Below are 25,374 nucleotides of genomic sequence, written 5' to 3'. Positions count from 1 at the left end.
GCTATGTATTGCAAATTTTTTGCTCAGGTCCCTCTTGAAAATGAGATCTAGATCTTAACGGGGTTTACCTGATTAAATAAAGGAATATATATGAATGTCCCCTAAGCCACATTAGGTGTTACTGATTGAGGTTTGTTGTTCCCGTGGTTCTAGGTGGTCGTCCTGATCTCCAGGCCGCTCACTGCCGTCGCGTCCTGCAGTGACTCCTCCTCCTTCAGAGCCTCAGGGAGGAGGAGCGCCGGCTGGGAGACCAGTCTGGAGGACGTTCTGGAGGATGAGGAGGAGGAGGAGGAAGAAGAAGAAGAAGACAGTGTCATGGAGGACACTATGGATCAGACGACCAACGGAGGAGAAGAAGAGGAAGTCATCAACAAAGGGATGCATGAGGTAGGGTGGGCATTTATTGTATCGTTTATTTTTTAGCGTTCACAGCCATAAAAAAAGGTAATAAATAGCTCTTATGGCCATTTTTATTGTTATCACAATACTACCACAAAACATTGTGATAAAACTCTGCGTCCATCTCTCCCAGCCCAACTGGAGGTCGTTGCTTATCGCTTCAGATGAGTTTTAATTTTGGTCAAAATGTGAGGCGATTCGGGACAGCTGATAAACCTCAGAACCAAACTGACTGGGTTTGTAGAAACGAATCCTGCTGCTGTTACAGTGTCGTCTCTCTCCTTGCTGTTCCTGCAGCAGCAGGTGGCGCTGTTGAGGCAACTGCAGGTCCAGCTGAAGATGGAGCGCTCGGAGAACCTGCTGCTGGAGGCCCGGGTCAGAGAGGAGATCAGTCGCGAGTTCTCAGAGCTGTTCTCCGACATGCAGAAGGACTATGAGTGAGACGCTGCTTCCCTCCTCTTCTTCGAACTGGTTTAGAACCAGAACCACTAACTGGTGTCTGTGTGTGTCAGTGAGCGCCTGGTCAGGGAGAGGGAGATCCTGGAGGAGCGAGGTGAAAGGAGGCTGGAGATCTTCAAGAACCTGGTCAAGAACTTGTCCTCAGCTGGCTGCAGCTCGGACTCGGTCACCATGGTAATGCCTTCTGACCATGGGATGTACACTGACCGGACCTGTGGCTAGATCTCTAATATTTTTCATGTGTTTTTCCTTTCAGGACAGATTTCTGAGCTGTCAGGCCTCTGAGCTGCCAGGTGCATCTCACTTCAGCCTCGGATCCGGACCGACTGAAAAGAAACCTGAAGACGATCAGAACCACGAGCACAGAGGTACCAACAATACCTGAAGGCATCAGGAGGAAACGGTCCAGCAGTGACTGTAAATCAATACTGTTTTCTCTGCTTTTTTCTTTTCCTGTGAAGCTGATGAAGCAGAAGAAAAGAAATGGCTTCTTCTTCAGCTCCAGGAGAAGTCAGTGCAGGTGGCCCAGTTGGAGCAGCAGCTGGAGGACCTGAAGAAGAAGACAGAACTGGGCTCACAGAACAGCTCTGATCGAGGCAAAGATAAAGATCAGCTCCAGGTAAGAAACACCTGAGAGGAAGACTGATCTCTGGTGCTATTTCAAAAAATATTTGAAAGTAATTTTCTGATATTTTTTGATACTTCCCCCTGTTATGGAGAATAGAGGGACACTGTTGTTCTGTAGTAAGGCAGTCCCTAACCCCCGGTCCGCGGACTGGTACCGGGCCGTGCAAGAAATAATTAAATACTTCCGTTTTACGTATTGAGTCTGGAGAATCTTTTATTTTGAAAATCCTTTAACCGGATTCTGTCGGTTACGTCTTGAGCGTCAACATTGAGCCCACAAGCAGCAGAATGATTTAGAAACAGCAGCAACAGCATCTTTGTCATCTTCTCCCATCAGGCCTGTTGTCTTGTGCTGGGCTAGCTATCAGAGCTAACTGCTCTCTCAGCCAAATGCACAGTTGTGATGCTTAAACCTCAGGGTTTTTAGCAGGAATGTGTCACAGTTTAAAAAAAAATCCAAGAGGACCAATCACACATTCCTGAGGAACACCAGAACTTAGTTGTTCCACTTGGCAACGATTCAGTTTTGTCTTAAGACTCCATGAAAATCTCCACAATCTATCAGAAAGAACCCAGAACACATTATTTTACTCTCCTGCATCTTTACAGAGTTTATAGATCAACAGGTTTCCATGACGATCCCACCTGCAGAAGTTTAGTGCATTCTGCTGATGCGTCTCTATGAAGAACTTCAGTCTCTTTTTCATGTGATGGCGGCACTGTGTGACCAGCAGCATCAGTGTTTTCATTTAAATTTCTTCAGAAATGATGAATTCTTCTCTTTTCAGGAAGCTCTGACTGCGCTTCAGAAGGAGCAGACGAAGAGAGAGGAGCTGATGGCTGCGCTGGAGTACCAGACTCTGGGGAAGGAGGAGGCGCTGGCCTCCCTCCAGGAGGAGCGCAGAGCCAGGGAGGAGGTGCAGTCTGCTCTGGAGGAGAGCCGGCAGCAGCAGCAGGAGCCCCGAGTGGCGGAGCAGGTGGAGGTGCAGACTTCAGTCCACCTGCAGCCTGCTGTGGAGGAGCTGGAGGAGAAGATCCAGGATCAGTCCTATCAGATCCACGTCCTCACAGAGGAGCTACAGCAGCTAAAGCAGCTGCACACGCCTGTTTTCTCTTACTCTGACGGCGTCGACATCCAGCTGTGGAAGGAAGTCTCTGAGCTCAGCAAGAGGCTGGAGGAGGAGAAGAAGAGGAGCGAGACGAAGCAGAAACTCATCCAGCAGCTGGATGAGGAGAGGAAACAAAGAGAGGCCGCAATAGAGCAGCAGGTCAGAGAGCTGCAGAGGAAGCTAGAGGAGCAGGAAGAACTGCGAGTCCAGCTGGAATCCCAACGGGAAGCGTCCAATCAGGAAGCAGAGCAGCTGCAGCTGAAGCTCAGACTGCAGCAGGAAGCTGCAGAGAAACTGAGAGACGACCTGAGAGAAGCTGAGCTCCACAGCAACACCGCCTCAACCAGCGCTGAAGACCTGCACAGGGTGAACTCTGACCTCCGGAAGGAGATCACGTCCCTGAAGGAAGAGGCTTCCTCTGAGATGGAGCAGATGAGACGAGAGAAGGACCGGCAGCTGGAGGAGAAGCTGGCTGAGATGGAGAGAAGATCTGCTGAGAGGGAAGCAGAGCTGCTGGACGAGCTGCAGGAAGCAGAGCGAAAGGTCGCGACCCTGCAGGAGAACCTGCATCAGTCAGAGCAAAAGGTTGCGACCCTGCAGGAAGCAGAGCAAAAGGTCGCGACCCTGCAGGAGAACCTGCATCAGTCAGAGCAAAAGGTTGCGACCTTGCAGAAGAATCTGCATCAGTCAGAGCAAAAGGTTGCAACCCTGCAGGAAGCAGAGCAAAAGGTCGCGACCCTGCAGGAGAACCTGCATCAGTCAGAGCAAAAGGTTGCGACCCTGCAGGAAGCAGAGCAAAAGGTCGCGACCCTGCAGGAGAACCTGCATCAGTCAGAGCAAAAGGTTGCGACCCTGCAGGAAGCAGAGCAAAAGGTCGCGACCCTGTCGGAGAACCTGCATCAGTCAGAGCAAAAGGTCGTGACCCTGCAGGAGACCCTGCATCAGTCAGAGCAAAAGGTCGCGACCCTGCAGGAGACCCTGCATCAGTCAGAGCAAAAGGTCGCGACCCTGCAGGAGGCAGAACGAAAGATTGCGACCTTGCAGGAGAATCTGCAGGAGTCACAACAACGGGCCGTAACTCTGCAAAGGAAACTGCAGGAAGTTGAGCAACAGGTCGCGACCTTGCAGGAGAAGCTGCAGGAAACAGAGCGACGGGAGGAGGAGAAGAACCTTGCTGTCCAGGAATTGAGGAGGAAGGAGGTGGAGCGGCGGCAGGAGCTGCTGGCTGTGGCTCATGAGGCCTTAGCTGAGAAGGATGCCGAGCTGGAGAAGAAAGCCGGGGAGATCAGCAGGTAACGACGAAGATGAAGCCGCTTCTTCATCTCTTCCTGAACCTCCTTCCTGATCTCTCCTCCTTCCTGTGTCTCTGTCCAGGCTGAAGCTGGAGGCTCAAGAGGAGGCGCAGCAGGTGAAGAGCCTCCGTCTGGAGCTTCAGAGGAAGGAGGACGACTCGTCAGACCTCAGAGAGAAGCTGGCTGACTACAGGAAGCAGGTCCAGCAGGTCCAGAAGGAGGTCCGTATCAGAACACTGGAGGATACTGGGTCAACACATTCACACAGCCAGCCGGGTTTTAAACGAGGCTGACTTAACCTCTGTAAATTAGAATATCTTAATCTGGAGCACATTGTATGTTTTCAGGGTGTCTGTGCATTTTTAAAAAGTCTTAAATTCATAGATCTAAAATACATAAAACGTCTTAAATACACACAAACAATGTAAGTTGGGTTTAAATACTTTAATATTTTGTCGCAGTGGCAGTTTAATCTCGTATTGAATGCGGTTCAGGCTACTGCTAACTACCTGCTGCACCTTTGCTAGCTGGCTTTTTTTCTGTCTCATGGGTGAGTGCAAATTTTTAGCCTGCTGGATGAAGTTAGTCTTCAACATTCGCTCACTTCTGTTGCCAACCCATTTGATTCTGCGTGCATTCAGTGCTAGTGCTTTGGCTCAGAAACGGTCTGCGTTGCTGCTGTTAGCATCGGTTTAAGAGCAGCATTTGGTGCGACACAAACTGACATTTCAGGTTTAGTGGATTTTAAACACAGTGGTATGGCAACATTCTGACCTACTGAAGAATTTTATTTCAACAAAGTTGTGAGTAGAGCATGGAGTTGAGAGAATTCATAAAAGTCTTAAAAAGTCTGAAATGTGAGTTGGTGAAACCTGCAGAAACTGGTCTTGGTTTCAGGTGTCGGCCATGAGAGCAGAGGAGACGGCCCTGAAGCAGAAGCTTTCTGACGCGGAAAAAACCAAGAAGCAGCTGCAGTCGGACCTGAGCAGCAAAGACAGAACCATCCAGCAGCTCAGAGCCGTAAAACAACCCTGATGTTTCCGGCTGTGTCTGATTCCTCCCGGTCTGCTGGATCCTAACAGCTCCTCATGTTTCTGTTCTTCCAGGAGCAACAGGACTCTAAGGCTGCCCAGCTCTACCAGGAGGCCTGTAAAGGTAGAGAACCGCTCCCTGATCCTCCTCAGTCTGGGATGGATTAGTCTCCATCAGGCTGCTAAAATATTTCCCCACTTTAGTCGTTTTGATGTTTGCTGATCCATAATTCTGAGTTTATTGCAAAATTTTCATGATAATGATCATCATTTCATAATTTCTTTCTTCTATATGTAGATTTTGGAAGAAGTTTGAAGAAAAAATGTTGCAAAATTATAAGCTATAAATTAAGTAGCTCCACAAAATCAGGAATTTTGAAACAAAAAATCACTTTTAACAACAGTGTCACTGTCTGCAGGTGTTTCTGTCACGCTTCTGTTTCAGCCATTTTAATATGTTTAAAACGTAAATATTGAGGCATGGCGCCCCCCAGCAATATTGCTGGGGGCGTGGCCAGCAGCAGCTTATTTGCATAAAAGTGACAGAACACTAAAGCGACTCATTCTGGAAGAAACATGCAGAACAGAGGAGGTGAAATCTCATCATCGGAGAATGATCTTATACAAAACATGTAACACGTTTACAGCCCTAACCTGTACTTATTCAAGGAAGCATGAAATAAATGTGAAAACATTCAGGACCACAGTCCAGCTGAGTCCTCCCTCAGGTTGTTGCTTTTGCGAAACGGTTGAGGTCAGCCATGTTCCTATCTGCTCCTCTGCAGAGCTGCAGGCCAAGCAGCAGGTGATGGAGGACATGCGGCTGGCGCTGACGGAGCAGGAGGAGACGCAGCAGCAGATGGAGCAGGTCCTGGACGACAAGATGCGTCTGATGCAGGAGCTCTCTGCAGGTGAGACGCCAACACCTGGATAAAAACCAGTCAACACCTTCACTCCATCATTCAACACCAAAAACTTCAGATCTGTCGACACAAACTGGTGATTTTACTGACAGAATGATGTAACAACGTTGGTTGTGTTCTGTTTCAGAGGTGGAGAAGCTGAAGGGGAAGCTGCTGGAGCAGAACAGAGGGTCCGGCCGACCTTCAGACGACCTCGGGCTGGCCAGAGACGAAGCTTCCCGAGCCCAGCAGAGCTTAAAGGTAGAAGCTGCAGAGCTGGAGTCTGTCTGGATGAGAAACGTTGGACATGTGGACAGATGGACGTCTGCTTCTCCTGCAGGTGTTGACAGAGAAACAGCAGGCTGAACGCAGGAAGTGGCAGGAGGAGAAGCTATCTCTGATTGGCCAGGCCAAAGAGGCAGAGGACAAGAGGAACCAAGAGATGAGGAAGTTTGCTGAAGACCGAGAGCGCTACTGTCGCCAGCAGAGCCTCCTGGTAAGAGCTGGACTGTGACACATCTGCAGCTCCAGATGTTTTTCCAACACGTCTCCGTCTGCTCCCAGGAGTCCAGGCTGGAGGAGAAGGAGGCAGCCATGGAGAGCTGGAGGGCGGAGCGGGACACGCTGGTCGCCGCTCTGGAGGTGCAGCTGCAGAAGCTGCTGGCCAGCCAGGCGGACAAAGACAAGCTCATCAAGGAGCTGCAGCAGCAGAGCGCAGCATCACCAGCAGGGGTCAGTGCAGCGCCACACCTCCCTCCTCACACCTGACCGACTGAATGTCTGTTTAGTGATAAATCTGTCCCATCAGATGTTATTAATGATCAAAAATGATCAGGGTTTGGTGAAAGAAGAAGTAAATCAGAAATCTGATCTGAAAGGTTCCATATTTCTACCTCTGCTCTCCGTCTGTCTGACTGGAAGCAGGAGTGAAGGAAAATGAAGATCTTAGGATTATAGCTGAGCTTAAATAACTTAATCGTTAAAAATCATGAAATTTTATCATGAAAGGATTATTTCATCTGTCATACATGTGGAATTTTTCTCACTGGACTTTTTCCGTCCACAGTTCTCTATGTAGAATAACCAGCGTAACGTTTAACACTAAATAAAAATAATTACGTTGGGACTAAATTATTGGACTGGGATGTTTATGACCGAGGAGAGGGAAGCAGCATCTTAATGGGAAAATATAAAGATAAAAACTAATACATTTGGAAATATTTGAACAATGTTAACAAAAATTGCTAGCATAAGGCTAAAAATTAGCTTTGTTGCCATGGTGACATGATAACAATGCTACAAACGTTATAATTTAAAGACAAAACAAAAACGGATCAATGAGTGAACAGAGCCAAATTATTAAGAACACTTAAAACATTTATCAAAACTAAACAACAGTCACATTTCAGAACAACAAATGGTTTTATAAACAAACTTTCTGTGGATGCTGTTATTGAGTTGATGAATAGCGACTCAGAGCTGAATATGGCAACTTTTAAATCAAGTTTTTATCAAGTTGAGAGATTCATTAGCCAAACCGCTCCAACCAGAGCAGGAAGTGTCTGCAGGACCAGTTCACCTTGGTGATGGCGCCACAGCTGGCTGGACAATTAAACTGAGACTCGGCTGATGTGGTGTGTGTTACACACACCTGGGGCTCCACAGCTAATAACTATCATCGAGCTAACCAGAACAATCAGATGGATTCTGTTCTGGATGGAGCAGACAGCTGGCGTGTTTTGGACCATCTGAAGGCTGGACTCTGGGTTTGGACTTTCTGATGATAAACTGTTAGTCGACTAGTTTTTTCATATTGTGGAACAACATGTGTCTAATTAGGACAATATTTCTGTCCTGACAACGAGATGACAGTTGAGCTACAGCCTTGGGAATAATTCCAACATTTTAGTCGTTTATTTAGTGGATTTCCTTTCACTTTGCCTCAGGAGTTTAATGGGGCCTGGAGAGGCTCCTGTAGTTCAGTGGCTCTAATGTGTGTGTGTGTTGCAGGCTAATGGTGGCCGTCGTTCTCTCAGAGTGGCAGAGCTGCAGGCAGCTCTAGCGGAGAAGGAAGCAGAGATTGAGCGGCTGAAGGAAAACCTCCAGAAAAACACAGCAGAGCAGGTCAGAACCGTCTTCGCTCAGTTTATCTGACAAGCAGGAGAGTTCTGACATTGCACAGGAAAAAAGATGAACCAGTTTCAAATACTAAAGCATTTAAACTGCCGCAGAAACACTCATATAGTTTATAACCTGTAAATATGTAGAGCCTCTTCAGTATCTCAGATTTTCCCCACACTTTAAATGCAGATGTGAAAAATTTTCAAATATTACTGACTATTTCTGGAGACGGATGAAACGCAGCAAAAACGTTCAGAGTGTCATCCACGTTTTCCTGGAAGAAAAAACTTCAGATCTGTTTTTTTTTTCTTTTTACCTGGATGTTTCCTTAGAAAGTTGGGTTGAATCACATTTTTTAATCCTTACATTAAGTCCAGATGTTTTACATGTAACATATCGTATTGAATTTAGGTGATTAATGTGAAATGATGTGTTTTTTTCCCTCCACAGAGTGACAGTTCTGCTCTGGCTAAGAAAGCAAAGGCTGAACCGCTGCAGCCAGAGAGGAGGGAGACAAGATCGTCTGCCAGCAGTCGGGTAAGTCCACTTCACACTGCACGATTTTCAAAACCTGACAGACCACACACTAGCCGACAAAAATATTGTTGGTATGACGGGTTCAATCGGGTTTGATCATGATGTGTCCAGCCACACGGCAAGAGCAACACACCACATGGACCGATTCCTCTCACCGACATTCAGACTCCAGACAGAATATCCTGTAAAAACCAGCAATATCTGTCAAATTCCTTGTCATTTCTGTGGCTATGAAATGTTGAATATACATTCATGTTGTTCGGTTGCGCCAGGTCAGCTGTTTGGGATTCTCCTCCCTGCTTGTGTCATCGCGTTTTCTAATTGGCTACCTGTCACATTCAACAGGCTGCCTTCTCGCTCTCAGTCAAGGAAAACCCTTCAGGCTGTAGTGATAAACTGGCCAAGACAATCCAACATGTTGAGTATGACAGATTTTAGATGGGAGCGGTCCCGTCGTTCTACTTCTGGACCCGATCAGTCGTAACACAAAAGCACACTGCAGGATGATCGGTTACAATTATTGCAAGCGCCAGTTTTTGAACGTTGGACATTCTAAAATTGTCGAAAGGGGAAAATTGGGGCAAAGAATCGTGTAGTGTGAACTGGGTGTAGGAGAGGAGGAGAAGGGCCTAGTCAAAGTGTCAGGGTCTCTTTGGTGCTGGAGCTGAGTTCAATGTTGCTGTTCCCCCAGGGTTCATCCGGCTTCCCCTCGGTGCTGGAGTCCTCCGAGGTTTCCACGGAAACGGGCCGGACGAGCCGCTTCCCCCAGCCGGAGCTGGAGATCTCGTTCAGCCCGCTGCAGCCCAACCGCCTGGCGCTGCGGCGGCAGGGCGACGACAGCGCCGTCACCGTCAAGATCAGCCGGACTGGACGCAAGAGGAAGAGCGGCGAGATGGAGAAGGTAGGAGGATTCAGACTGAACTCACCTGGAGATTTACCTGAGAGAAAGCAGGAGGAGTACAGTCCAACTGTCACTTAGTTAAACTATAAAACATGATTCTAACTAAGAGGCCTCTCGGGGCTCCAGCAGGAGCTAAAGGAACAGCAGCAGACCTGATGGAAATCTGCTGCTGCTCTAAACAAACAGTTTGCTGTTTGTAGCGTTCCTTCCTACTAAAGCAGAAAAACTCTGAAAAAATAATTTTGTTTTAGAGAGCGTCCACACGTCCTTAAGTCTTAAATTCTTGTATTTAAATTAAGACCTTAAAATGTCTTGGTCCTCTCCACTGGTTCACGCCGTCCGGGCGCTCTCAGTGAAGAGTCTGAACTTTAGGAAAACCCGTCTGTAGAACGAAGGAAGAAGCTTGAAAAGACGGATCTGTTCATCTGTCCAGATGACAGCAGCTGAGTGTCTGATCCCTGCTCAGGTGAAGGAAGTGTTGCTTTCCTTTTCGTCTGCTGGGGTCACCATGGAAACTTGGAGGTCCGTCTGTCCTGCTGACAGCAGGCCGTCTTCTCAGCGCTAAACACTTCTCGTGAATGATGGCTCCTCCGAGGCCCAGATCGGCTCCTTCTTAATGTTTTTTCAGCCAGCTTTAGAAGGTCACCAGCGTCTTTCTGTTCCTATAATAATGTTGGATTAAAGAGCCAGAATGTTGCTGGTTGTCTTTTGGAAACATAAAGCAGTTTGTTACCATGTGCATGCAGACCACAAACAGTCAGAAACATAAAATATTTTATGAAAACTCCAGTTATGGAGGAATTTTACTGTCCCACCATTCAAATCAGATATTATTCATAATGATTTCTGCTGTAATCTGTAGGTGATCAAACCCCGGGACATGTCGAGGTCTCCCTCTGACTCATAAGGAAGAAGCATTTAAAAGGTTTTTTCTCAGCTCCTGCTGCAGAGGGTTTGTTGTTTGGCAGCAGGGATGTGAGGAGACAGTGAGACGTCCCAGCTCCCATTTTTAACTGGGAGTGAGTCAGACCTGCCCTCAGTGGAGCGGGGTGACACATGGGTCGCCTCGGTGACCCCACATGACCTCCCACCTCATCCTGCTGTGGATGTATCACCACTGGGTTTCTGTGCTGCTCCTGTAGATGAAGATGGAAGTTTGTGTCGGATCCCAGGGATTTAAAACTAAACAACGAGTTCAGGTGAAGTTTACTTCCTTGGTTCAGATTTTCTGAATCTGGACTCTAGGCTGAGCTTCAGGAGAGTTTAACTGTCTGAATGTTTTATTTCAAACCCACAGCGTCACATTAAGCTGCTGTTCTCCATTGTTTGGAGCCACTCAGTTAATTAAAGCGTCCAGTTATTCAGTGTATTTTAAAGGAAACTTAAAACTGTAGATTAACATAAAAACCATCAGAAGAATCCAATTTACTGCTTGGCAAACCAGAGCAGCTAGCTGGGAATATGAAGATAGTATCTGAAATGAAAAACTAATCTCTGTTCAATAATAATAGCTCAAGTTCATTTGAATATTAAAATTGAATTGGTCCCTAGAGATGACAAATGCAGGAAAAAAGCTTCTTCTTTGTCCTTTGCAGAAACTAAAGTAACAAGAGCTTTAATAAATATTCTGTATGAATATTTGAGTCCAGGAACAGATATGACCAGAACAGACTTCACTGTAGTATTTTTTTAAATATTTTATTTATATTTTCAACAGTCGTGCCGCTGAAGTAAATTATCGTTTTAGAAATGTTACAGCAGTAACTCTAAGGTGATAAAACAACCAAATGTGTTTAGAGTCATTTAAAAAGTAAGATTGAGAGCAGAATAAGGTTGACCAGGTGGTAAAATTATTTAAATTAAGTACAAAAACTAGAGACACCTGAACTACTTCAGTCAGAAGCTTCTGCAGAGCTACTGTAACACTGACTGCTACAGTGTTAGCAGTCTCCTCTTGAGGCTCCAGTGTTTACCCAACAGCACTGTAACCTTCACTTCTGGACCAGTCAAAGTTTTGGTCTGCCCAACAAGCTCTTCAGAAAGTTTCTGCTCATGTTTTCATCTTTTGTCTTCACTTATTAGTTTTTACTGCATTAGATGAAAAATACCCAGTTTATAAGTTAGTCAGCTACCGTTAAACTGCAGAAGTCAAATTAAAGCTGCTTTTTAACTGAATTCTTGTTTTTGTTTAAGTCTCACATTTTCAGGAGGACTAAGAGACGAACAGCACGCCAGGTACCGTTTGCTTTACCTCATTAGAACCGTGTTTTCATCCAGAACCCACAGAACCATTTCACCATCACATCAACATCCGCCATGTTGGGTTTCCATGGTTCCCATCAACATCCGCCATGTTAGGTCTCCATCTCCTACTGACCTGATCATCATCTTTCATTTAGTTTAAAGATAAATTAACATTTTTCTGTGCATTCCATAAAATAAAACAACATAAAATCTAGAATAAGGTAAAAGCCTTTGAGCGCAGTGACCAGGTTCAGGGGCCTGGTGTTGAATCTGTCTGGTTCTTTGGTTCTTGCATTTCAAAATAAGACGACAAAAAATTAATACCGGTAATTAGATTTTTTTGTTGTTTTAAAATTAAATTAGAGAAAACAATTTCAAGACTGAAAATTGTGTTGAAATTTCAGTCAGCGCCTGGAGATCTCACCGGGAACCAGCTCTTCTTCTGTGATGACTTCCGTCCTGCTACATATCAGTTTGAACATTATAGTTTGACCTTGTTTTTACATTTAGGTTTTCTCCATCCAGAATAATCGTACGGTGTTTACATCATGACTCCTGGAGGCCATTTTCACCTCATTCATGATTTCTGATTTAGCATTAATACTTTAACCAGTTTTCACACAAATTCAGATTTTGATACCTCAATAGTCATCAAAGGTCAACTTATGCTGAGTTGTGACTGAGGTGGTATAGATGTGTCTAGATGTTTGTCTAGAATGTTTTTATTATTTAGGCTTTTTCCATTGAGCAGAATTTGACATCTCTCACCGTTAACTATTTGAAAAAACTAAGTGACCAAAGTGGACTGGTCCACTTCTTTCCACCTGAATGTGGACACATTGGAGTCAAACTGGTTCCTGGAAGCTGATTACAGACTGAACAGAAGTGGATAAACGATCGTATTAATGAACCCGATCTGAAATGAGAAGCGCTGTGTCTCTGCATTAGGATCTGTAGATGTTCTGACTCCAGCTCTTCAGGTCATTTATCTTCTAAAGCCGTCTAAATCAACCGATTAATTTGCATGTAATTGCTGCCTGTCGGAGGAGAAGCTGTAATTTGGGGCTGACATGGTTGAGCGGGTTCTTATCAGGACGGATCCGACTGGTTCAGGTTTCCTTTAAACATGAAGATAAGCTGCTTCTTCCAGTCCTGCTCACCTCCCAGCTCTGCCTACCAGGCAGAGGTCCGTCTGTCCGTCTCCTAATGATTTATTGATGAAGCTTTTACTTTGAGGAGCGCCATCCCTGCTGCTGTCCCAGAAAATCTTTACAATAGCTTCTGCCTTTTATGGTGCAGACATGTTTTTTTCTCTCTTCTGGCTCAATAGGCTGGGATTATTAACATACATGATGATAAATGTGGCTTTGTAAAAGGAGCGTAAATCTCTCTGTAGGACTTGACTGAGGATTCGTGTTAAAGGACCTTCGTTCTCCAGATCGTCTTTACTAGATCAGACCTACAGCAGGAATATTAACTCTGACTCTGGATTTACTCTTCTTAAATCTGGTTGGAAAGTTAAATTAAGCAGCAAACGTCACAGATGTGAAAATGACAAACATTTTAAATAAAATAACAGAAACGTGCAGGTCGATGTTGGCTTGACGACCTGAAGGCTCCAGTTGGAGTTTGTAGCTTTAACCACGCAGAGACACGAAGGACATGGAGTGTTCATGGAGTTTAATGGATGTTGATTTGAACTTTGACCTTCTGTGATCCTTAAGTGTAATCACATTACTTGGGTCTTTTAGCCTTTGGTAAAAGTTATGTTCTTGTCAAAAGGTTTTGAGGAAGAGGAAACGGTACAATTACATCCTGAAGTTACTAGTGACTAGGGGTTGAACCAATTAGTCGACTAGTCGACTCTAGGACGTCTCGCGAGTTTTTACATTTCATGTCGACTAGTCGCAGTCATGTGATTGCCGGTGGTGACAGCCTGTGCTGATCTGACAGCACAGTATACGTCACAAGACACAAGAAAAATAAGTTAATACATTAGTTTAAATGATATGTAGATGGATGCATATTTGTGGTTTTACAGTGTTTTTAAAAGGAGATGGAGTTGCAACTGCAGTCCACTACAAAACATGAGCCGTCTAAAACTCGCCCGATCAGAGCGAGCCGGTGACCGGGAAAAAAGTCAGACGTGAAGAAGATTTTTTGCAACTTTTTGGGCCACATTACCAGAGTTACAGGGGATCAGCAGCACACAGCACCACTGCCGCCAAAGAAATCCTTGATTTTTTTTCGGTACCGCAGATCCCCACCATGGCGAACCCGCTGCAGTGGTGGGCCAGCAACCAGGGCAGATTTCCCAGTCTGGCAAACCTCAGCAGAAAATATTTAGCTGTTCCGGCAAACAGCACTCCCAGCGAGAGGATTTTCTCTCTCGCTGGGAATACCATTACGAGAAAGCGGGCAAGCCTTCATCCAGCTCATGTTGATGCCCTTGTTTTCCTACATGTCAACCAAGAAAAAACCCCAACAACTCTTAGCGAAGAGAATATTGACAGCGAGTGAACTTTATTTACCCCCCCCCCCCCCCCCCCCCCCGCCCCGTGCCACCTCTTTTTATTGTTTTTACATGCCATCTAAAAGATGTGCGTTTCCTTTTGAATGTTGGTTTCCCAGCAACTTATTATTTATCATAAACTATCCCGATGTTTTGTTGTTTCACTTGTTGCTGTTCTGTGTAAATGCCGTATTTTTCCATGAAAACGGGTAATAAAGCCTGTACGTTACTCCAAAGCTTTGCGTCTTGCGTTGCTATGACGTCACAACGACTAGTCAACTCGACATCGACTCGACTTTTATCATGTTGACGTTGACTAGAAAATATCTTAAATCGTTCAATCTGCTGAGTCAGCAGAGCTTCCTGCCGCGCATCGGGCGGAGGAGAAGCAGGTGGTTTCGTTGAATTCAGCTGTAACCAAACGGGATCCGTTCATAACAAGTTCGGCTTGTGATGTTCCAAAAGCTCCATGTAGTCAGTGTGATAATTTGACTCCTATAGTAACTATCCAGAGATCATCAGCATCAGCCGGTGTTTAGAAAAAAAAAGTCAGACCTGACTTTGTGCAACAAACTTTTCCCCGCTGCTCACGAAGAAGCTCCATAATAGACTTAGTAAAAGCAGGAGAAGGGGAGAGTGTGTGTGTGTGTGTGTGTGGGTCGGGGGGGGGGGGGGGGGCAATATTTGCTGTGAAAATAGCTAATAAAGCCTCCAAGTAGTTGTGAAGGGTTTTTGCGCTTACGTCACTATGACGTCACCGCGACTAGTCGACATCGACTCGACTATTATCATGATGTAGTCGACCTTAAAAAATATGTAGTCGTTCAACCCCTACTAGTGACGCAGAAGTTCCTGCTTTTAGCCGCCATGTTTCTCATTTTATTGGCTGGAAGTTCTCCTCTGCCTGAAAAGAACAAATGAGCCAAAATGTTCTTAAACAGACGTCAGTAAGAACTGCAACGTCACTGTGATGAGTTAACCGTACAACGTCCTGTCGAATTCAAAACCATGGAAACTAGACCTTTGGTTCCTTGGAAGATGCTCGTTAGATTGGGGAAAATAACTGTTATGTCAGCAAAGTAGGTCCAGTCTGAGGCCGTAGTTCTGTCCAGATGGTCCGGTCCGGTCTCTTCCTGTCCTTTAGCTGAAGTAGCAGCAGGTACCTGTCGTTCTGTGTAGGCAAACATCTCCAACAAGTTTTCTTCTTCAGTACTTCAGTCTAAAGTCTTAAACATAACCAGACAGAATGTCACCATGGTAACCATGAAAACTGATGACGGTTCCTCACTCCTCGTCTGTCTGTGTTCCTCTGTATCAGCTCAGTTAGAGACGATGAACCTGGTTAGAAAGAATCGACCTTCAGGTTCTGATTCGACCTTCAGGTTCTGATGGGTTCACCTGGGATCTGTGATCCACTCCAGAACAGGAAATAAATCAACTTCAGACAAATTTCACTGTCTCTAGATCACATCTGTTCCTCTGTTCTGTTTCTCTTCCTTCTCTCAATCCCTCTCTTCATTCTCTCATCTCTTCCTTCTCTCAATCCCTCTCTTCATTCTCTCATCTCTTCTTTCTCTCTATCCCTCTCTTCATTCTCTCATCTCTTCTTTCTCTCAATCCCTCTCTTCATTCTCTCATCTCTTCTTTCTCTCTATCCCTCTCTTCATTCTCTCATCTCTTCTTTCTCTCTATCCCTCTCTTCATTCTCTCATCTCTTCTTTCTCTCCATCCCCTCCATCTTGTTTACTGACTCCATGCAGTCCACTCCCAGCTTATCTCCGCTCCTCATCAGCTCTCATCCCTCCGCCTCCACAATGTTAACGCCTGTTCCGCCTCGCTCACACCCTCTGTCACACACACACACACACACACACACACACATGCTGTAACACACCCACCAACACACACACACACCGTGCCTCAAACACTCAGCTCCTCTGTGCTGCCCCGCTCCTCCGTTCTCTCTCAAACCATCCAGTGAGTCATTGATGACTCCACAGGTCGTGACCTTTGTTTTCCCTGATTCCCCGCCCACTCCTCTCCCCAACCAATCAGCCAATTCGCAGGTTGGTCTTGTCTTCCACGGCTGCTTGTGATTCACATTTCTTTGATTTGATAATGTGGCAAAACTCTGCAGGGAAGGAGAAGATTTGATCCCTGATCCACTGAGGCTTTTAACTGCTGTAACTTTACAATCCTTTAAAACTCCTTCCTGCCTTTGAGCCGACAGCAGAGACTGAATCTAAAGTTTGGGTAAAACATGAGCCAGCAGGAATAAAACTGCCCGATTTCTCCTTCACATTCCTTCTTTGTTTCCACTGATCAGGCTTTTATTTGATGATTTACTGTTTTCTCTAAACTCTGATCTGCTGATTGCAATTTTCTCTTTAAAAACTATAATATAAAAAATGTAAATGCAGTTTTACTTCAGCAGAGAAATGAAAATGACCAAAGTCAGCTGAAGAAGCACTGCTGTAGCTAAATAATTCATAGTTTTTAGTTTGGATGCATTCCAGTGTTTGAGCTTCAGGCCATGAATCTGAATCAAAAGAAACCTGATCATTGATTGATTGATCAGACATTAATAAATGTTTTCCTCTTTCCTGCTAAAACCAGTTTTATTTTTGAAAATCTTCAAATATGACGAAAGGTTGACACACTCCTATAATAATGGAATATCTTTAGATGATGAACAAATATTACAGTTGGAATAATCCAACTGTTGTTTACATGTTAATCTGTCATTTAGACCTTCACTGTTTAGCTCATTTTGTTTGTCTGGAAATAAATAAACATGTAGAACAGCAGCTTTTCCTGGTTGAATTGTATTTAGAGATAACTGAATCACGCTGCAGTAAACAGGCCAAGTGGTCAAACGAAGTGGAGAGCTGCTGCTGTTTGCAGACAATTGTTTTCAGTAACGATGCGTTCGGTGGCCGTTTGGCATCTGAAGGCTGGACTGGATCTGTGTTTGGTGTGTTTAAGCTGCTGCTGAATGTCTGAATCTGAAATGCGTTGAACCTGGTTAGTTTTGTGCTTCGCGCTGACGGCAGGTTTTCCTCCAGGCGCAGTGGAAGCCAAACTCTTGACACTCAGATAATGGCTGAGTTTACCTCGCTGTGATTCCAGCTCCTCCGCCTGGCCTCTAACTATAAATTACAGCTTGTTTCTCCTCTTTAATGACATATATTTTCACCGCGGCTGCTCCTCACTGTGTTGAATTAGAACCGCCTCCATCTGCTCCAACCTGTCATTATGAAACACGTTGTTTTTAGCTCCTTGTTAAAGATGAGTCATGTCGGGGTTTTCAGGAGGAAGTGGAGACAGAGAACCGGAGGAACACCAGAACCAAACTCACACCAAAGCTGAGCCCACGGACAGAGGAGGTACCACCCAGAACAAACACTCACTGTTAAACTGGACGCTGTGAGACAAACTGCTGACCACCTTTACCTCCCTGTGGCCAGAGCGCTACCTCCCAGAGCAGCCTCCGCAGCAGGAAGGATGGCACGCTGCAGAAGATCGGAGACTTCCTGCAGAGGTCCCCGACCGTGCTGGGCTCTGGAGGTCAGAAACACACAACCTTTCAGTCAGAGCAGGGAGCTTTACCTCACCAGAACTAAACACAATTCAACCACAGTCAAAAGTAGATGGTTGCCATGGCCCTGGAGGCTGAAGAGGCCTGATACCAGTAGGGTGAGGAGTCCTGAGTGTCCTGAAACTCCAACACAGCTCAGTCACATGAGGAAACATCTTCACATGGGCTCTGGGTCCTTCTAAAGGCCTGACTGGTTAAAATGTGTTGGACTAGACTTTAACTTCTCATTTAACTGAGAAACATTAACCATCCAGAGTTTTACCTGCTTGGAGTAAATGATGTGATCTGGTGACATAAACCCGAGTATCATCTGCACAAAGGCAGAGCTCGGAAACTTTTATTCTCCCTCCTTAAATGTTCTTTGACTCAGAATGAGTTTTTGTTTTTCCCAAGCCTTGGATCTTTGTGCTGCTGTTTATTCATTCTGATCAAATCCCTGAAAGCTTCCTGATGTGTTGCTGCAGCCAAGAAGATGATGAGCCTGGTCAGCGGCCGTGTGGATGCCCAGTCAGCCTCTTCCTCCTCTTCCCCCCTCCGTTTGACGGCCAATAGGAGCAGAAAGAAGCTCTACAGGCCTGAAATCTCCTGCCCCATGGAAATGCCCTCCCACCCGGTGAGTGGAGCCGAGGCAGCGTGACGAGGGGCTGCAGCTCATATCATACATTATGAGTCCTGGGAAATGAGATGTTGGGGTTATTTTTATATCTTTAATCTGTGTTGATAACCTTAGTAAATCTGGATATGTAGGTTTGTCTTATGGAAAGAATGAAAATGAATGTTTTTATTTGCTCACTTCTCAGTGGAGGAGTTGGTATCGCTGCAGCGGAAAGGTTCTGGGTTCAAATCCCAGCCACAAAATATTAAAACTACCATTTTGTATTGAAAGAATTTTTTAATTATACTGCATATTTTTGAAAGGCCTTGTTCTCCACTCAGGCCGTATGATTTTCATATTTCCCATCAGCCACTTGGATTTCAAGATGGCAGACATTTTTGAGCCTTTAGAACCAATTATTGCCATAAAATGTTACGTATTTTATGACCTTTATAAACTTTGTCACATCACTTGTTTTCATACAACTTCAAAGAAATAAAATGTAGCAAAATCCAACATGAAACTGAACAATTTAGGAATCTCTCACTAGTTATCAACTGGAAGGATATTTAGATGTGAAAAGGGACTGAGAGACTTTGTGTTGGTGGTTCAGCGCTAACTTCTGCTAACTTTGTTTAGCTGTCCCGTCTGCTTCTTTTTTTATGGGTTTAGCATTTACTTAATTTTTATATTTAGTGGTCTGACATCAGCTTCTGGTTATTTTTTTATGTGTTTAAAGTTGGCGGAGCTCAGATTGTTGTTTAGTGGTTAGTGAACCAAACCTTTTGGTTAGCTGTGTCAACCACTGCCGATTTCAGCATAAACATATTCTCCAATACAACTATGGTGGCCATTTTGAAAAATGTCAACCAGAAAAGTCAAACACAAGATGAAGAAAATATGATTTTTACAGTTCAAAAGATGTAGGCTCTGATTTGACACCAAACATATTCATGTACGGTACTTGGTCATTTTATTGCAAAAGTTTATCTTCCATGACAACAATGGTGGCCATCTTGAAAACTAAATAAAAAAATATCATTTCTATGGGTTCTATTATGTATGAGTTGACACAAAAAGTATTCTTTTGTGGTAAGTATTGTTAGTTTTAGTGCATAAGTAATTTTACCTTGGTGACCCTAGTGGCCATCTTGAATTTATTAGTGGCTAACATTTATTTATTTTTTTTAAAGCACGTCCCCTGGGAACATCTGTTCCTGATTATGTTCTTTAATTATCTGCTTTGCTACATCCGCCCTCCTCTGCCATGTTTTCTCCTGTCTGTGTTTTCAGATTATTAACCAGGAGACGAAGGACGGCGACGGCAGCCAGCAGATCAAGCTGCGCCTCCGCTCCAGAGTGGCTAAATGCTAGCGCCGTATCCAGTTAGCTTTCATATTACTGTCTTAATGAAGCTGCTTATGATCGAGCATATCTCTCTGTCTGAGACGCTTTTATTTAATCATTAATTTGACCTTTAAGCTGAAGGTCAGCAGGAGGATTAGCAATAATCTGGTTAACGCTTAAACCCTCCTGCAGCATGCTGCCTGTAGTCATTAATATGTTTATTTCACCAAGTATTTTTATGTTCATGTTACACTTTCTGTTCATTTATGATCAAATGACTCCACCCTCAAGACACTAGAAGCACTCAAGCCCTTCCCGGTTATTTTAATGTGCAATCTGTTTAGAGTTTCCTCATCTGTCCTAATATAGTTTATTTAATGTTTTCTCCACAGAGAGCTGCTATAAAGTCACATTATTTTCTACCATAGTTTGATCTTTCTGAACCATCTGGACTTCACATAACCTTGAAGCTCTGAGTTATCATGTTCTGGGGAATCTTTTGTTACATCCTGGCCATAACAAATTTATTTTCAGCCCTATTAAAGGCATTTATTATAAAATAAACTATAATAAAGAAAAGTGGTGCCTGCAGCCCGAGAGCCCAGAAGAATCTTCTCCCTCCTTCCTGTTCATGCCATCTCATCCGGGCTTCCCGGTGTCACATGTCGTCTCCGGACCGCCAACGTGGCCGTCAGACGCCGCCTCCTCCCAAAACCGCGACAAGAACAGATTAAACACAAACAGTGACGGTCGCAGACTCCGCCCCTAACCAGCAGGAACATCCTGTAAGACCTGCAACAAAATACCACTTGTCTTTAAATTTAAAACTATTTGATATTAATATTTTAAAGCACTTAATTTTTCTTTAATGATCTGTTCTGAAGATTCCTGCAGACGTTCAGATCTAAAGGACAGAAATGATTCTACATTGAAGATCTGAACCCAGAAGAACCGAGAGGTTCTGGAGCTCTGACGAGTTCTGTGAAGTCTGATGAGTTTAACTGGCTCCTGGTCTGGACCCGGTTCAGGTCTGGACCCGGTTCGATCCTGAACACGATTCGGCTCTGGACCCGGTTTGGTTCTGGACCCGGTTCGGCTCTGAACCGATTCAGCTCCACTTTATCTCCTTCCAGTCTTTAGGCTGACGAACATAAAGGCTGACTCTGCTGTTAGAAAATGTTTCAGTCATTTTTCTGTACTGGTGCATCTAAAAATATATTTAATACATCATAAAAGTTTAATATTTCTTGTTGGTCATCTCAGAAAGTGAAACTCATTTCTATAATCGCACAGTAATATTTTACAGGTCTTTGTTTGGGAAATAATTTGTAATTTTGATGATTATGGGTAACACAGGACTACAGATAATTATCAGAAACCTGACATTTCAGCTTAAGCATCTATTTTTGATTAAATTGTGATGCTCTTATTTTCTAAGACTCTACTAAGGTTTTTTTAAATCGTGAACCATAATAATTAAGACTAAAAAAGTAAAAGCTTCATTTATGTGTAATCTTAAATAGAATAAAATAATAAAAAAATGACAGACTTTCTGAGACGACTGGCTAGACATATTGCACTTTAACACAATATTCTAATTTCTAAGTCTGAGCTCTACTGCTGCTTAACTCCAGTTTACCTTAGTGGGTAAACTGGAGTTGGGTCTTTGGGTTCCTTGGTTCTGATCCTTTAGAGGTTACGTTATTTTTCATTCTGTATGTTTATCATGTTTATTCTCCCTGTTTGCACCTGAGAAACTGATTTAAAATAAACCTTGATTCAGAAATGTAAACTTTCTTTTAAAATGTTTTTTTCCTCTGTATCGTTTCTTGTTTAATTATTCACGGTTCTGCAATTGTTCTGCTAAGAATATTTAATTATTCACGGTTCTGCAGTTGTTCTGCTCAGAATATTTCCCTCCTGTAAATTAGCTCCCTACTTCTAGCAGGGAGCTAATCAGTCACTGCACAGAAACAGGCAGTAAATCAATCATGGAGGCGTTCTGACTGGATTCCAGCACTCAGATGTCAGAAAGCTGCTTTTCCCTCTAATTATGTTCAGCACAGAAAACCAGGAAAACATGAACCTGAAAGCTGCGTGACAGGAACCCTCCTCACCTCTGAGCATGTCAATGTGATTCATGAACAACTGGATCTTAAAGTCTGAAGAAGTTCTGCTCTCGATTCTCTGAAGGGATCAAGGCTGCAAAGCTGCTCTTCTGTTCAGCTTTCAGAGGAAACGCTGCAAACCCGCCGCCTTGTGACGCCACGCTTTCAGAAAGTTTAACTGTCAGAAGAAATGTGCTGCCTGGATCAACAGAGGTGGAACAGCAAGAGACTGAATAAAGGCTCCAAAGATGTCTGACCATTCAGCAGCACAAACATTCAATCTGAACCGGTTACAGGAAGTTCTAGCTGGATGTCAACCAGAATTTAAAATAATAATTTATCCGCCCTTCGTTATCCCGTTTACTTATTGACTGAAGGCCGACACCATTGGACCCAAAATCTCGTCCTTGTTGACGTGAATTTAGACTTTCCTGTTCTAGGTCAGTTTGGATGAACCAAATTATTTTCGGTTCCCGTTGTTCTTTTGGCTCTTCACATTTTTTGTTCCTTAATTTATTATCCAACAAAGAAATGTAGGAAAATAACATTTTATTTGATGAATGAGATCAGCTCCTAGTTGGAATGACCGTAAAGTAAAATGTGCATTTAAGTTTTAAAATACCATGTGAGTTTATTTGGCTTTTGATGGTTACATTTACAGATTTAGCTGCAGAAAACTGATGGAACTGGAGCTTTTAATTCAGAAAACATGTTTGTATTGAACCAGCAATCAGAAAACATGCTTCTGCTGTATGACAGTTTACTGCTCTGATGTAGTGGGTCTTAAATGTTTTCTATGTGTTGCTTTTCTTTGTATAAAACACCAGCAATAAATCTCAGGCTCGGAAAGGAGTGAAGGGATTATTTAAATCCACAAGGGGACGTCCTTATTGTTTTTAGTCCAACGTAGAAAATATGTGACATTAGTTACACACAGAAAATTTACATTTTAACAGTACTTGTGGTTTATGATAGTATCAAAATATAATAATCTCTTTGCTTGCTGTTCTATGGACTGAGAAACTGCTGTGATTTTTCCCTCCATGTATGTGAAGCTCTGAGCTGCCGTGACGCCGTGACATCATTCCAGATAACAGACGGGGGCGTCGCCACACTGAGCTGTTCTTGCATGTTGATACACAATTTGATCACTATGTTGTTTTATGCAACAACTGCACATTATCCATTTAGCTTTACTGCTATTTTAAGTTGATTTTTTTTTTCAAAACAGAGAAAAGTGGAGGAAAATTCTGTTTTTATTTTGCAATTTTACAATTTTCTTTAAGTAAATGGCTCATAGTTAAGTAAGGGACTTGAAAGATAATATAATAAATATTGACAGAAAAGTGGATCTGACTGGTGGTTATGCTGAAGGCCGAGCGGCTCTGTTTCTGTAGAGATCAGTTGGTGATGATCTGCACAGATCTGGATTCTGACCAGTGAATAAAGTTTATTTAATCCAGAAACATCAAAACAAAAAGAAGTTCATGATTTACATTTAAATTAAATCCAAGCTGAACATGTAATTAAGATCTGGTGATGTATATTTGCATAAATTAAAGATAAAGAAAAATTTATTTTACTGTACATTTTTAAATAAACAATTTATGAATAAACTTATTTAAAGACGGATCAAAAGACAGATCTATGGAGAGTGAAGAGTTTTATTAAAGTAAGGATACTTAAATAATTATTACATAAGTTATTTATTGTATTTGACTCTCTTCACTGTCCTTAGGAGTCATATATTTTTAAGGTTAAGAACAATGGATACACACATATATGTATATATATACATATACATACATATATATATATATATATATATATATATATATATATATATATATATATATATATATATATATATATACTGCTCAAAAAAATAAAGGGAACACTTAAACAACACAATATAACTCCAAGTAAATCAAACTTCTGTGAAATCAAACTGTCCACTTAGGAAGCAACACTGATTGACAATCAATTTCACCTGCTGTTGTGCAAATGGAACTTTGTACAGAACAAAGTATTCAATGAGAATATTTCTTTCATTCAGATCTAGGATGTGTTATTTGAGTGTTCCCTTTATTTTTTGAGCAGTATATATATATATATATATATATATATATATATATATATATATATATATATATATATATATATATATATATATATATATATAGTATTAGTTTGTTTTTAGAAAAATTTACATTTTGAAAACTTAAAATTCTTCAGTCCTACATTATAAAAAATAAAGAAAATTGATGTTTCTCTAAATTAATCTAAAACTATATTAGGGATAAATTATGAATAAAACATATAAAACATGAGTTTTATTAGCGGTTTAGATCTGGACTGTTTCTTTGCAGTTGGGCAGGTTTCACAGGTTTTGCAGGTTCAGTTTTACCGTGTTTGGACTGGAAAATGGCAAATCTGGTAACAGTGGAGATTGGCGCCATTTTTGTTACTAATTAGCGTGACGCGCATGCGCCATGCTGGGTAGAAATATGACGCAGCTTCCACGTGAGCGTTTTTAAAAACTAGCTGCTGTTAGCGCCTGGCCGCATGGAGACACGACACTGTCGGTCTGATATTCATGAACTTTGGGACCTGGACCTTTAAAAATGATATTTTCTGATCTCAAAGACGCGGAATCCGAGTGGACGCTCAGCCTGTCGACGGAAACTTTGGTGGATCCGATTGAAATCGTGTCGTTGTTCATCGAGGCCTAGTGGCGTCTTGTACTTGACCTGAGCAGGCCGCAGTGATGACAAGTAGGCCGCGGGAGCGCCATGTTTGAAGTCGCTGCGTTGGTTATTCGGTAAGTTATTTTTCGGAAACCTTATTCTAAGTTGTTTGTCTTTTTCCACCGATGACGTTAGTGAAGCCATTTCTTGTGTGTGTCTAAACAGAGCAGCACACAAGGAGAGACCCGACCAAGGCCTCTTGTTTGGTTACTGGCGTCCCTGAAACATCTGAGAGATATAGCATCTGGTGCTAGCAGATGATTGATTATGGATTTACTACAATCAAGCTGAGGATTCCCTTCAATCAAGCTGAGGAATCGCTACAAGGTGCCTGGCGGATCCGCCCAACCCATCAAAGGTTGGTTAAGTCAAAGAACTGTTCCAATGGCGGGTCCAGAAGACATCTCAGGGTAGGAGCTGTTGCGGGTTTTGCTACGCTGCTGATGCTAACGCTGTTTGTTGAAGGCCAACGCTAGGCCTCCTGCTGCTGGTTTGGTTTGATTCTCTGCTGAGAGTCAATGAGCTGAGAAGGATCTGCTGTTGTAAATCCTTCTGTCTTTGGGTTTTTAGTGTTTGAAGCAGTTACTGTGGTCTTGTGACCGGTTCAGGTTTAGGTGTAACTAGAATCTGATATCTGCAATCTTAAGTTCCTGGCTTAAAGTCAGTTGTGATTTGAAAGAAAGATGGCTGCCAAGGACTTGGCAAGTACAGTTTAGATGCTGTAGGAAATTATTCAGCTTAGGCTTTGTAAATATCACTAATAAACCTTGATAACATACAGTACCTACTTATTAGTACCAATATAATGTGGCTATGTTGACATTAGTATAGCTGCATTGGGATAG

General features: G+C 43.2%; 1 protein-coding gene across 6 annotated transcripts in view; it reads left to right on the top strand.

The window, feature by feature from the left end:
• Window positions 1–22,631, top strand: part of kif20b (kinesin family member 20B) — a 29,647-nt gene extending 7,016 nt beyond the window's left edge. For 2 of the 6 annotated variants that reach the window (XM_023327891.1, XM_023327892.1), the window contains exons 13-32: window positions 154–387; window positions 697–836; window positions 912–1,032; window positions 1,115–1,226; window positions 1,320–1,477; window positions 2,274–3,886; window positions 3,969–4,107; window positions 4,784–4,906; window positions 4,993–5,041; window positions 5,703–5,828; window positions 5,968–6,080; window positions 6,160–6,315; window positions 6,384–6,551; window positions 7,830–7,943; window positions 8,391–8,477; window positions 9,169–9,378; window positions 17,446–17,520; window positions 17,602–17,701; window positions 18,197–18,345; window positions 19,621–22,631. In XM_023327891.1, the coding sequence (XP_023183659.1) occupies window positions 154–387; window positions 697–836; window positions 912–1,032; window positions 1,115–1,226; window positions 1,320–1,477; window positions 2,274–3,886; window positions 3,969–4,107; window positions 4,784–4,906; window positions 4,993–5,041; window positions 5,703–5,828; window positions 5,968–6,080; window positions 6,160–6,315; window positions 6,384–6,551; window positions 7,830–7,943; window positions 8,391–8,477; window positions 9,169–9,378; window positions 17,446–17,520; window positions 17,602–17,701; window positions 18,197–18,345; window positions 19,621–19,701 (4,068 nt within the window). In that variant the 3' untranslated portion in view covers window positions 19,702–22,631. The remainder of the gene's footprint in view (window positions 1–153; window positions 388–696; window positions 837–911; window positions 1,033–1,114; window positions 1,227–1,319; window positions 1,478–2,273; window positions 3,887–3,968; window positions 4,108–4,783; window positions 4,907–4,992; window positions 5,042–5,702; window positions 5,829–5,967; window positions 6,081–6,159; window positions 6,316–6,383; window positions 6,552–7,829; window positions 7,944–8,390; window positions 8,478–9,168; window positions 9,379–17,445; window positions 17,521–17,601; window positions 17,702–18,196; window positions 18,346–19,620) is intronic. The other 4 variants (XM_023327894.1, XM_023327895.1, XM_023327893.1 and 1 more) reach the window with 4 other exon arrangements.
• Window positions 22,632–25,374: the final 2,743 nt, after the last annotated feature.

This window comes from Xiphophorus maculatus, chromosome 22 (assembly GCF_002775205.1).
Source record: "Xiphophorus maculatus strain JP 163 A chromosome 22, X_maculatus-5.0-male, whole genome shotgun sequence".
Lineage (NCBI taxonomy): Eukaryota > Metazoa > Chordata > Actinopteri > Cyprinodontiformes > Poeciliidae > Xiphophorus > Xiphophorus maculatus.
This window is presented reverse-complemented; position numbering and strand designations above follow the sequence as displayed.